General features: G+C 37.1%; 1 protein-coding gene and 1 pseudogene across 3 annotated transcripts; both read right to left on the reverse strand.

Moving 5' to 3' along the window:
- Window positions 1-3,189: 3,189 nt before the first annotated feature.
- On the reverse strand, window positions 3,190-6,335 carry LOC101302308 (annotated as a pseudogene). The gene is made up of 7 exons (XR_185329.1): window positions 6,063-6,335; window positions 4,670-5,294; window positions 4,513-4,569; window positions 4,180-4,418; window positions 3,963-4,081; window positions 3,773-3,859; window positions 3,190-3,682 (listed from the first exon to the last, which is right to left on the reverse strand). The product of XR_185329.1 is annotated as a protein TRANSPARENT TESTA 12-like (transcript).
- A 1,567-nt stretch (window positions 6,336-7,902) lies between these two features.
- Window positions 7,903-9,798, reverse strand: LOC101302867 (putative UDP-rhamnose:rhamnosyltransferase 1-like). Of its 2 annotated transcripts, XM_004306667.1 has the most exons (2): window positions 9,252-9,798; window positions 7,903-9,161 (listed from the first exon to the last, which is right to left on the reverse strand). In XM_004306667.1, exons 1-2 carry the CDS (start codon window positions 9,644-9,646, stop codon window positions 8,225-8,227), a joined length of 1,332 nt encoding a protein of 443 aa, XP_004306715.1. In that variant the 5' UTR covers window positions 9,647-9,798; the 3' UTR covers window positions 7,903-8,224. The 2 variants fall into 2 exon arrangements, with proteins under 2 accessions (XP_004306715.1, XP_004306714.1); XM_004306666.1 differs by having other exon boundaries at window positions 7,903-9,798.
- Window positions 9,799-13,321: the final 3,523 nt, after the last annotated feature.

Genomic DNA, 13,321 nt, shown 5'->3' on the forward strand with positions numbered 1-13,321 from the left:
TTTAGCTATCCTGATAACAGGAAGACGTAGTAATAAATAAAAGAACAAGTACTGGAAAGTAAAAGAAATAACACCAGTACGTTTTTTATTTCGCAGAAACCCTGCACCAGGGAGAAAAACTGCGTGCCCCTAACTCTTGAGGGACAAACATTTCCACTATGTAAAACTCACTTCTTACAAGATTATAGTCTAGGGATACAACGACGATTTGCAATCCTGCCTAGTCTACCCACTAGTCTAGATCTATCTCTCCTGTCTTTGAGTGACTCACCTCACTCCTCACAAGATTATAGTCTAGGGATACAACAACGACTTGCTATCCTGCCTAGTCTACCTACTAGTCTAGACCTACCTCTCTTGTCTCTCAAGTGTTTACATATGAAGGTATAAGAAGAAGTTTCAACTCAAAACTCAGCTAACGCCTTTAACTGATTCTTTTAACTGATTCTTCTTGAACACTTCTCAGAATACTCAACTCAGAACTCAGCTAACGCCTTTAACTGATTCTTCTTGAACACTTCTCAGAATACTCAACTCAGAACTCAGCTATCCTAATTAGAGGGATTCTTCAGACCTCAGCTAACACCTTTAACTGACTCTCTAGAACTCAGCTCTCCTCGATCAACTGATCCTTCTTGAGTACTTCTGGGGTTGCTGCACTACCATCACTCATGATATGCAGAATGCTAATGGGTTTATGAAAAGAGTTTTTGCTCTTGCTCTTGCTCTAAGATTTACAATCACCAAGGGAAGACTTAGAGGCAAATGAGCAATGCAAGGTAAAACCTATACCCAGCTAAAACTATGTAGAAAACTACATCTTGAACAACCAAAGAGCAAGAAGAGACTTGCTCCATATATATAGGCAAAGTGCAAGCTAAAGGAGAGCATGCACGTTTACCAAAATGGGAGGCAACTTTTGGACTTTAGTCCTTGTCCAAACTCATAAAGTGAGAGGGCCAAAGGACAAACAAAGGCTCCAAGAGAGTAAAGACAAAACACAACTCTCTTATATGATAAAAGGTTTTGTGAATGATGGAGACACAACAAAACCTATTCCTATATGAGGACACATAGGCCAGCTGATAGCTTGGGCAGTGCATCACATGGCTCAGCAGCTGACTTGGTTTGTGTATCACAAAACCCAGTTGGCTAAAAAAGGAGCTGCCTAAAAGTGCCTTAGTCATGTGCTTATGGGTTGGAAGAACAACACAACCCTAGACTAACTTAGAGCTCAAGCACGATGAAAAATGTTTTGCTAAAAGAGATTTGAAATTCAAATACTGAACAGCTAAAGCAAAACCATTTAAATCTGCACGAAGTCAGACTCAGAGATTAGGATAGATACAACACGGGTATCCACCAAATCTGGATGGCAAGCAGAGCTGCCATCCTGAATGAATGTGATGCACATGCATGAACTACCTGATGTATATGAGATAAAAAACAAATAGCCAGCTAATATATTAGTTTGTGTATCACAAACCTAGCTGGAGCCTCTAAGCTCTAGTCATGTGGTCACGGGTTGGAAACACTACACAACCCTAGACTGACTTGAAGCACCAAGGCAACGACAAATGTTTTGCTAAAGGGGATTTGAATTCAAACAGGGGGAATTCAAACTAATGATACACAAATAGCAAAAGCATTTAGACATGCATACATATAGACCCAATAGATTAGGACAGATACACCAGGAGGTATCATCCGATCTAGGATGACAAGCAAAGCTGCCATTCTCAGTGAAAAACATGAGATGCATATGCATGAACTACCTGATGCACATGAGATCTTGGCAGGTCTTCATTCTTCACTTGTGATATCCTTACCATCAGGATATGTAGAATTCTCAGTGAAAAGCATCAGATGCATATGCACCAGTTACCTAGGACACATGTGATCTTGTCAAGTCTTCATTCTTCACTTGTGATATCCTTATCATCAGGATATATAAAATAGCTTGTGTCTTGTGTTTTGATCATAAAAGGGATAGCCAACAATCCTTATACCAACACACAATGTATATAGGATGGACGGTAACTATTTTTGATGTGCGTTATTGCATTATTTATCGAGTCACTTCTCCAAGGTACGTAATTAAAATGTGATGGATTGAATATCAATTCGACAAATTTAACAATGCACCAAATATCAATTAACATTGCATGAACTGATATGCAGGTGAGATTGTGACTTGTGTGAATGTTTGATTTAGTTAACTCCACCGATATAAGTAGTAAGTAGTAAAGTGAGCTAGGGACTCTTTGTGTGTTGGTATCTTTTGCTTCCAACATAAGTGATTTGACAAATCCACGTTGGAATATAGTGGAGGACTTCATGTCGTCATGAATGACTATCATGATGTGTGGGTTGGTTCGTTATCATGTCAACAAAGTAACCAAAAAATATCTGAATCTCATCCAATAATCTCAACCTTGGGTCTTTTTTCTTCAAAAGAAAATGGTGCCTTGAGCCTTACTTTTTTCTGCATCAATGTGGTAAACTTGGCCTTGAAATTGTAGTAGTATCTGACTGACTTTTATCAGATCACTAATCGAATGACAGATTTGTTGTTTGAATAATGCCAGTTATGATAAGAGATTCTAATCACTTATGAAGTCATTACTGGTTGTGAGATTTAATGCCACATCTAGGCAGAGGATAACCCATAACTGTTTGGTGAACATTCATAATCATAGTTTGGTCACCAAAGACAGAATTTGGATATTTAGATGGTAAATTTAGTTATTTACCTAAATCTTTCTCTTCCACCAATTTGATGCAGCTTGATGGAGCTTTTGAGGCCCCTTTTTTCATATACCTTTCTCGGTAAGATACCTATAATAGAAAGTCCATCATCAACTGCAACAAAATGCATACATACATTTTACTATGGAATCTACATATGGCTTAGCTCATATGAAGGTGTGCAAGATTTTACATGCATATCACACAGGCAATACTAATGTTTAAGAAGTTAGATCATGATGTTAAGGGTTCCGAAAGTGAAGATTCTACTTGAATTGATTACCTCTTTTTCCCGTTATGATCAACAGGAATAAGCTTGTCCACTTTGAGATCTCTGCTTGTAACAGATCCCATAAGCTAATGTATGTCCCCTGTCAAAAAAGTCTAGTCTTGACATACTCAGCTAGAGTGACAAGTTAAGACATTTACCATGCCAGAACATTTTGTCATTGCAATGCAGTAAATGTATTTGTTATTTCACATCTAGCCAGTAGAACAATAAAGGTTTCTTCACCTCCCACTTACTGAATGGATCGGAAGCTTCAAACTTCTTTGTGATACTCTTTAGTTGAAATCGAGGACATCAATCGTATTCGCGCAATGTACATTTTTCCCTTTCATACCATTCTAATTAGCTACCACAGTCCACAGCAACGACTAAATCGCTACCTTAACCCTCACTTAACCTAATCAACTGTGTAAACTGTTGCCATGATAGCTACTCAGCTTCCCCTTCTTTATTTGAACACATAAATGAGTGGGGGAGCATGTTGGCACATGAGACTATACTCCTTAAATCTATGCTGCATCAAAATTAGCTTTCCATGTTTATGTTTTTGTAGGAAACTTCATATTGGTATCAGCAATCCATCTTCTTCTCAGTTCTTATTTCTTTGCTCCCCCATTTCTTTATGCGCTTCGTCGTTTGCTCCACCTAAAATACATAGAAATCAACATCGAGTTGAACATGCAATATCAAAAAGGAAAACGTTTGTTATTTGTAAATTCTTCTTGCTCTACTTACCTCAGTGTCCCAGTTGGTTCTGGAAGTCATAATCAATAAGAACAAGATCTGTAGAGCGCTTCCACTTATTATGCCACCATACAGTCCCTAGGTTGTAATATCCACAAGCAGAACAAAATGTCACTACCAAGCAGAGAAATAGATTGTATATATGCATCATGATTTGTAAAGGAAAATAGACAAGTATTACCATTGGACCCAAGTTTGCTTTAAATCCCAGAAATATTGCCAAAGGGAGACCAAATAAATAATAAGCAGCGAAATTTATATAAGCTACCATCACTTGCCATCCACCTCCAACTGCAACCCCTGCATATGCAAAGTAGCCAAGAATCTGTTACACATAGAAAACTTGAGCAAAAACACAAAATGATCTAAGAGAAGCTAGCGGCACTAAAATTAGTTACCTGTCAAAACTTCTGCAACACTATTAAGAAGCATGGCTGCGCCGAGAAAGTATGCTAAATGAGCAACAGCTCGTTGCATAACTTTGCTGTCTGTGAAAACACTGGCAATGTGGTCTCCACTTAAGAAGATAGATGTCATAGACACAATCCCAACAACGAGAGATAGCAAGACTGCAACACAGATAGAGTATTTGGCCGCTCTTGGGTGCCCCATTCCAAGTTCATTTGAGACTCGAATGCTGGAGAATTACCAATGTGATGATAAAATATCATAGAAGCTCCAGAAAATTGGAAACAGTTGATAGTTTAGTATAGAAACATAAAAGAAAGTACCTTATAGCAGTATTCAGTCCAACCAAAATCATGGTTTCCCAACTTTGAAAGTTCAAGCTAATTAAAAAAGAAAAACAGAAAGAATTTTAGACTCGTTATCACAAATTATAACACAATGAATATGAAAAAGGGACAAAATTAATAGTAATGCTCTTACCATATGGAAAAGGAACCAAGGGCAATCACTGCATTCTCAAGTTGACCGGCGAGAATGTTCATACTCATGTGGTACCACCTCTCTAGGCAAATCATCATACATGAGGCAAGGGACAGCTTAGCAAATGCCCAAATGTCTTTGAATGCTAACCATGAAAATCCATTCCAACCTTCCTTGCACAAAAATACAGCATACACAAACTGACCAACTGCAACTTCCCAGAATGTGATGTTATAAGCTACAGCTGCACCATTGACCCCCAGCCGAGTACACTAATGAAAAGATAAAGGAGTCCTGTGTGTGTGACTAGAGCCACAAAGGAGATCCATGTAATGACGCCGACCTTGCTCTGAGCCTGAAGAAACTTCTGGGTGGGCAAATTGATGGCAAAGGCGAACATCTGAGGGATTATCAACAGACAATAGTTTCCAGCAAACTCGGCTATGCTGTCTTGTTGGCCTAAAATCTTGAGGAATGGAGTGGTGAAAATGTAAAGTGATGAGAGGAGAAAACAAGTGATGGTCAGGATGATGCATGAGCGCTGCATATAGATACCAAGTGAGTCAATTTGGCCTGCACCATAAGCTTGTCCACAAAGCGTTCCAAGTGCATTTGCCATACCTATCTGCGCTCACAATATGCAGGTCAAAACCATCAGATGAAATTTTTAGGCCTCATGCTATTAGCACCATGAAAAGACCTCTCTCTCTTGCATGAAGAAAGAAAGATACCATAAACATGTTACATAAATGTTTGTGTGTCCAAGACGTATTTCATAGCTGTGCATCTAGTAATCAATGGAGTAAATTATTTTTGCCCCCATGAATATCTTACCCCCATCAATGTCAAATCCTTACAGTTTATCCAAGTTCAATTTGTATTGCTATTAAGCCTTTCCCTATCAAAGTCGATGTTCTGTGACCTCTAGTGACTTCCTAATGAGCAGTTTCGGCGTTCCAAAATCAGAAATGGATCTTGAGAATCTTAGGAGCTGACTGTTACAAAATAAGAATTTGTACCTTCCGTTTTCGCAATGAAGATCAAAAACATTAGTCATATACGTACTATGTTAGTGAAGGCCAGCTTGTACATGATATTCGACAAAAGAAACTCAAAACAGCTAGTCATAGTACGTAAGTATTTTTTATAGTCATGTATCCATATGTAACTTATGTACTTTTTACTCTAGAAAATGACAGTAAACCTAACAAGGTATATCTTATTAATTTGGAGTTTTATACGAGAGAGAATCTATAGTCGTAACATGCAAACAATAATGCATAGATAAATAAGTAGTTAAGTATACAAATAAATAACGAGTATACAAACAAAGCAATACGAGTCGATGTCTCAATGACTGATAGGATTTGATTCCATAGAGATGCAAACTAACCAGGAAGCCAAAGGCGATGGCGTTGATGACATTATGAGCGAGGGAAATAGCAGAGAGCTCAAGATCTCCGAGATGTCCGACGAAGATGGTGGTGGTGGACTGGATGAGGAACTGAAAGAGACTCGTAAAAGCCACCGGAGCTGCAACTTTCCACAGCTTCACAGTCTCCTTCCAACAAACCGACACGCCCTCCCCGAAGGTCTTCACCGGAGCATAGTCGCGTTCCGGCTCCGCCTTGATGCTCAGCAAGGGAACTCTGCGCGTATCATCCATTTGAAGTTTGGCTAGAAATGAGTGCTGAGAAAAAGTGGTAGCTTAGCTCACTCCACTAAAGTAGTAATAATACATAGTGAAGTGGAGGTCAGACGTATTTATAAAATCAAATTATGATTACACCGAAACGAAGCAAAAATCCAGCGAGAAGAGGAAAAACAAAAAAAAAAACAAAAGATGCCTGTATCTATAATCTCTCAATCGAATTAACCCTACCAATTTTCCAATCAATGCAATGGTGAAATTTTTTGTATTTGGTTAAGTAATGGGTCCGGAGGAAAGCACAAGATCTGAACTATTCCATACAATAATCAAACCAAAGCTTCACACCTTCCTGATCATCACTTGAGTTTATTTTATTTTTTGGTTAGAAACGGGGGAGTACTCTCCAATCCCAATTTATTGAGAAAAATAGAAAAGAGTTGCAACTTACAACCAAACAGAAAAACAAACAGGGGTCACACATGAACATACATAAAGATGATATCAATGCCAAGACAGTATAGACAAGACTTATAGCTTAACACATTAATTCGAAAGTTTAGGAAACCAAGTTTATCACCCCGAAAATAATGAATGAAGAGAGGAGAAATGAGAAAGGTCTTCCCACCGCGTCATGCAAGACAAATACAAATCAATATTAACAAGAGCATGACACTTGATTGAGAAAAGCAAAAATACATGTCTGATATATCAAGACGTATTATCAAGACGTAAGCTAGGCATTATCAAGACGTACCTAGAAAGAAAAGAATCATGTAGTAATAGTTTATCATAATTTAGGTCTCTAGCAAAGAATGATCGAATGGTATATCCTTGTTTAACTAATCCATCTCTCTTATATATATTTAACATCGTTCTCAATCGATCAATACACACAAATATTTATTGACACGTAACTAACATTCATTGATACGCACCTAACTCAAAGAAGATATGATGCAAGCAACTACTCCAACATGGCCGTCCCTGTGTTAGTCGAGGCCCTAGATTGTAAAGGTTAAAAATTAGTTTTCATGAAAAATTTTATTAACCAATTAATTGAAATTCAAGAGTCAAATTAAACATTCATAATGAAAGGAAGTTAATCATTTTTATGTTAACAAGTTAATTGAATGTCAAATTGAACTCACAAAAATGGAAAGAAGTATATACAATTGGAGATAAAATCTGATAATTGATGTATATTTTTTATTTATAGTAAAAAACAGCTAAAAAGCAAACCAATTAATGAATTTTTAATAAAAATATTTATGAAAGTTTCAAATCTAGAGGCCCTTATAATTATGGGAGGCCCTAGACACCAGCCTAGTTGGTCTTGCCTCAAGGCCGGCCATGACTCTAAGAAACAAATAACTGTCAAGAAACAAGATGAGAATCACGAAAATAATACAGGATACAAGTCGAGTTCACCTTAAAAGCCATATATGCTTCCATTCTCTGACCTAGGCTAAGTCAATATCTTGACATGCCATATTGCCATGAACTCTATCTTGACAGAGCTAGGAATATCAAGATATTAATACTGTATATCCCTACAACTGATATATGCTAGGTGATCGAGATTGATAGTGAGAATGACATTTCTACGAGTACAATACAGCGATTGAGAACAAGGAATCAAATTCTCTTCCAAGAAGAATTAACTAACCAAAATCATAAACAATACTCTACCGGAACCAAAGCTTCACTCCTTCCATTTCCTTCACAAGCTCATAAACATAGTACTTGACAATTCACCAACAAAGAAAAAGAAAAAAAAAAAACAGAGAGAGAGACAAAAAGCTAGAATAATGGAAGGACGTTCGAAATCTAGCATAAAATTAGAGCTACTACGTAACTTCATGCATGATGATCACACCCATCAGTTTAGGTTGATCGATCACCTCTTATTTTGCAACATTATTTTTAAGATAGTTAACGAATGCACTAATGTAGTGATCATGTTGCAGCTTGTGATCTCCAATAACTGCAGCAGCTTTCCTTGCATTGCTTCGTAGCTGCTCTCCTTCTTCTTCCACCATTGCTAGCCTCAGTGATTTTGCTATTTCCCCTCTACTAAACGACCCGTCTTCGTTTCGCTTCACTTCGGCAGCCAGACCCTTCTCTACCAGAAGCCTTGCATTCAAAGGCTGATCATACATGAAGGGTAACACAACAAGGCCATGCCCAAATTGCAGAGTCTCAATCACCGAACCCCATCCAGAATGAAACAAAGAGCCCCCAATTGATGGGTGCCCCAAAATTTCCATTTGGGGCACCCATCCGAAGCAAACAAGCCCTTTCTCTGATGTTCTGTCAGTAAAACCTAAAGGCAAAAAATCATCCACTTCATCACTCTCAGTTGAATTAGGTTTTCTGAGTCCCCAAATAAATGGCTGTTCCGATAGCTCCAGCCCATGAGCCATCTCATGAACTTGTTCTTTGCTTAACCTACACTCACTCCCGAACCCCACAAACACAACTGACCTGGGTTTTTGCTTATCAAGCCAATCAAACATAGACGCATCGGAGTTTACTTCCCCTTCTGCCCTTTTCCCAGGTTGATCAGGAGGAAGTACACCAGTGGGAATCACTGGCTTTCCAGTAATTTTCTTGTACACTTCCAAGTAGTCTCCTTCAATCTCACTGCAAGTACGAATCGCCAAAACTTGACTTGCTGATACGATCTTGGCAAGCCTCCAAGCAAAACACATCCCAGTTTTATTTACTTCCCAAGCGAGAAGCCGTTTAACAGCTTCATAGTCCTTCAATGACAGCAAAGAAGGAAAAGTGATCCATTCTGGTGGAGATGTCAAGCTTTGTATCGTTGGGAGAACACCGTTTCTGGTTGCAGCAGTGAGATGTTCAGGGGGGCCAAAGAAAACACAGGTTGCAGCACTGAAAACTGAGAAGTAGGCTAGTGGAACATCATACTCTTTAGCAATGTCGACGACCCAGTGAGTAAAGAAATCGGCTATAATCCAATCCGGCATTTTATCTGCAATGAACTGCTTGATTGGTGTTTGCAGAAGATCAACTGCGACCTGTAAGTTTGCATACTGTTGTACGGGTACATCGACACTGGCCTCGGCTCCTTCCGGCAAGAAGTCAGGTTCCAGAGGAGGAAATGGAATGGGGACTAGGTTTATGAAAGGTTGCAAGTCGGGTGCGATTTTGGGGAGCCTTTCGATGTTTCTGGGTGTCGATATAAAGGATACATGAACTTTGGCCTTGGCCAAGGCTATAGAGAGTTGAAAGAAGGGCATCAAATGGCCAAAGGCAGACCATGGAAGCATCACAACATGAAGCTCCTTAACCATTTCTGACATATCTGCTGGCAAAAATTAGTTCGCTCAAATGCTCAACGTGCATAGAGCTGGCTCTGTGGGTTGAACTTTATAGGATGTAAGGCAATTATTTTTGCTGTGATGCATTACTGCATCATCTCTTCTTTTCTAAAAAAATATAACATATTGTCCCTACAACTGATATGCTTGTGTGTACCTCTTTGATAACAAAAATAGTGAGCAAAGTTGTATTTGATTCCATGAAACTAGTGCTTGATTACCGAGAGCATGACAAGCAGTCAACTAGTCGAATAATCCAGAAAGGCAGATACCAGACATTCCTCAACAAGTAGTCAACCACTTCATTACTGAACAAGATTTGCACAATTCTGTTCATAATTAACTAACCAAGCAGGCAAGCATCTTACCATATAGGGTGGGAAAAGAATAATGATTCCAACTTTCCAAGCAATTGAGTAACTAATAATCAACGGAAAAGCTCGAAACGAAAACACATATGTAATTATGTAAGTTCGAAGAATGCTAATGACGACGCAGATGTGGGTGATTTAAGAGCAAGGAATGGTTGCTGGCTCTATGCATATAGCCAATTAACCGCAATGTAGACATAAAATTTTCATATATCACCGGCCAGTACATATTGTGGTGGAATGATAAAACTGAATCTAACATGTACTTAAAATTCATTTTTCCTGATAAAAATTACCGGAAGGAAATAATTTGGGAAGACAATAACAGTAGATCGGTTGAAGACTCTTTTCCAATCATTTAAAAGTTCAATCTGGCTACTTGAAGAGTATTTTCTTGATCGAGTGGCAAGCGCTTCTTCATGGGTTGTCCATATGACAGGTAAAGACTTGAAAGGTTCCTGAACAAAACTGTCACAAGTAAAATCATTGACTTTGGTTGATACAGTTGTTTGATGGGAAAAATTAGATTACAAAAGTATCAATTAATGAAACAACTAGATATATAAAGCAAAATGCAGTGTCAATAAGAAAATGAATTGGCGCAATACATGTTAAAGAAATTAGAAAAAGAAAGAAGTTTTCACTGAGAACAAAAACAGAACCAGATATTTACACCCAAGTCTTGATGATCAAAGATGTTAAAAAGAAAATTAAAAGTCTAAAACAATGGCAAAAGAAGAAATTTAAAGCTTAATTATTCAAAATCATACTGTCACCCCTAAATCACTCCATGGTTAAAAACTAGGAAGGAGTTTATCATCCCTTCGACCCAAATTTGCAATATCTGCATAAAATTGTGCTAGAAAAGGCCAAATATAGTTCTTTTGAAACTAGCTGTTGAGTTCACACCTAGAAAGACCTTTATGTTATAGAGCATAGTTCTGGACTTATTTCTGCAGTTTACAAGATGTTTCCATATCTTCGGATACCTTGTTCTTGTACTAAGTGTCTTCACAGAGAAAATAATCTGAGTTTTTTACGGGGATAACTTACCAAGAAAAGATGCCTTTGGCTTCAAGAGAGCTCACAAGTATGCCATTGTAACTGCAAGATACATACCTATCAATCAGATTCAACCGGAAGTCACTAGATCGAATTACCTATCAAGCATGGGCTTTGGTCACGTCGAATAAAGGCTAATTAAAAATATCAATTATTGAGAAGATAGAAGGGCTTATGAAGCTCAACCACTGAAGACAATGTAATTTGCACTCTAAATGAAGAGAACAAAGTAATGTGCTGTAGCATGAGCATTTTCATTGTTCTTTTATTAGATGATATAAAAAGTTCAGGACGTGTGAGAAAGTTAGCATGAGAATTCGTACTTTAGCCAATCTACAACCATCTTTGGCTGATCACACGTTTGGATAATGGTAACCGGAACTCCTAAACTTTTCCAAGCGCCACGTGGAGGACCATCTTCAAGTGAATATACCTGCAACATTATAAACCACGAGTTAAATAAATAAACTCATATGCATCTCCTCAGTGTACAGTAACAAGTTCTGCCATGTATATACATGTTTAACACAGATATTGATACAAAAAACTTATCTGAAAATAAATTTTTTGTGGTAAATTATATTCTCGATCTATGAGTAGGGATTGTGATCTTTTAGATAAGTTTTTTGTATCAATATTAAAAGATTACAATCCACCTCATAAAATAATGATTGAGATTACAATCTACCTCATAGAGTAATGATCAGCCTTAGTGATAGGCATTAAGCAATTTTGAGATAATGTGAAAAGAAATATGAAAGTTGTTAGTCAAAAATAAATTTCAAATGTGTAGCTAACATGATATGCTTTAAACACGTTTTTCTATGCATTTTATTTCATAATCACTGATATTCTAATTTGAGTGATTACGTAAGAAATCAGACTTTTTCATTATATGATGTCGTCCTCAATATTTTAGATCATCGATGATGTAATCTAGTGAATAAATCTGTAGACAAAACATAATTATGAGTTTATAACCATTATGGGCATCAAATTTTCATCCCTTACCATTGGAATGGATTGTTACCTGTTTCATAATGTGTAGAGATCAAAGAGCCTTTCAGTATAGTATTAACATATAGAACATAATCAGACCAATAAAATAACATATAGAATGTACAGAGAGTAAAGATTGTTTAATTAAATTACTGACAAAGCTGCAATTTTAGACAAACATAAAGATAAATAAAAGGGAGAGAAAACCATTGTAGATTAAATTACTTGACAAGTTGAGCAAATTGGAGGAGAGACCATGATGCATGAAGCTGTCAAGATAATGAGAATAGGGACTTCTTCTTGTGGATCTGAATGGAATTTGATAATGAACGTCCCTACAATAATACACAAATAATGTGTTTGGCTTTGGATTATTCACAATTATATGCTTGTTGCTTCAACTAATTTAACCATATACTAAAGTATGGTTTACTGTTCATAATCACTGTTCACATCACATGAATAGTGCACAGACGACTTTACCCTTACTTTTGGTGGGTGTGATTCCGTTTATGTCCTCTATTTCTAAAAAACCACGAAATTACCATTAACCCTAGATATATGATTGTCTTCTATATAATTAGTTGTGGGTTGGGAAGTAATTTTTGAACTCTTATCTTCATTACCGTGTCTTTAACCATATACTAAAGTATGGTTTACTGTTCATAATCACTGTTCACATCACATGAATAGTGCACAGACGATTTTGCCCTTATTTTTGGTGAGTGTGATTCCATTTATACCCTCTGTTTCTAAAAAACCACGAAATTACCATTAACCCTAGATATATGATTGTCTTCTATATAATTAGTTGTGGGTTGGGAAGTAATTTTTGAACTCTTATCTTCATTACCGTGTCTCAATTTTTTATTTTCTTCGTAGATCTCACAAAGGGTATTGTTATCAAAGTCAATCTAAAATAGGGTAGTGGTATCATAGACCAAGGTTGAGCAAGTTTATTTTCTTAATTATTGAGGTGAAACAATTTTGGTTCTATTTTAGCAACAGAATATTAATTGAAGTACATACATCTTTGATTTGGCCAAAGAAATTATCTGGTTGCAAATCAACTCCTAATTAACAAAACGTACCAAGTTAATTTAAATATCGTGTGATGAAGTACTATGTTATATATACTGAAGCAATATATTTGGTTTTTGTTTTGTTTACTTTTAATTTACTTGGTTTCTCATCTTTGGTTTTAGTTTTGTTTACTTTTCAATTG

This window comes from Fragaria vesca, linkage group LG7 (genome assembly GCF_000184155.1).
Source record: "Fragaria vesca subsp. vesca linkage group LG7, FraVesHawaii_1.0, whole genome shotgun sequence".
In the NCBI taxonomy this organism is placed as follows: Eukaryota; Viridiplantae; Streptophyta; class Magnoliopsida; order Rosales; family Rosaceae; genus Fragaria; species Fragaria vesca.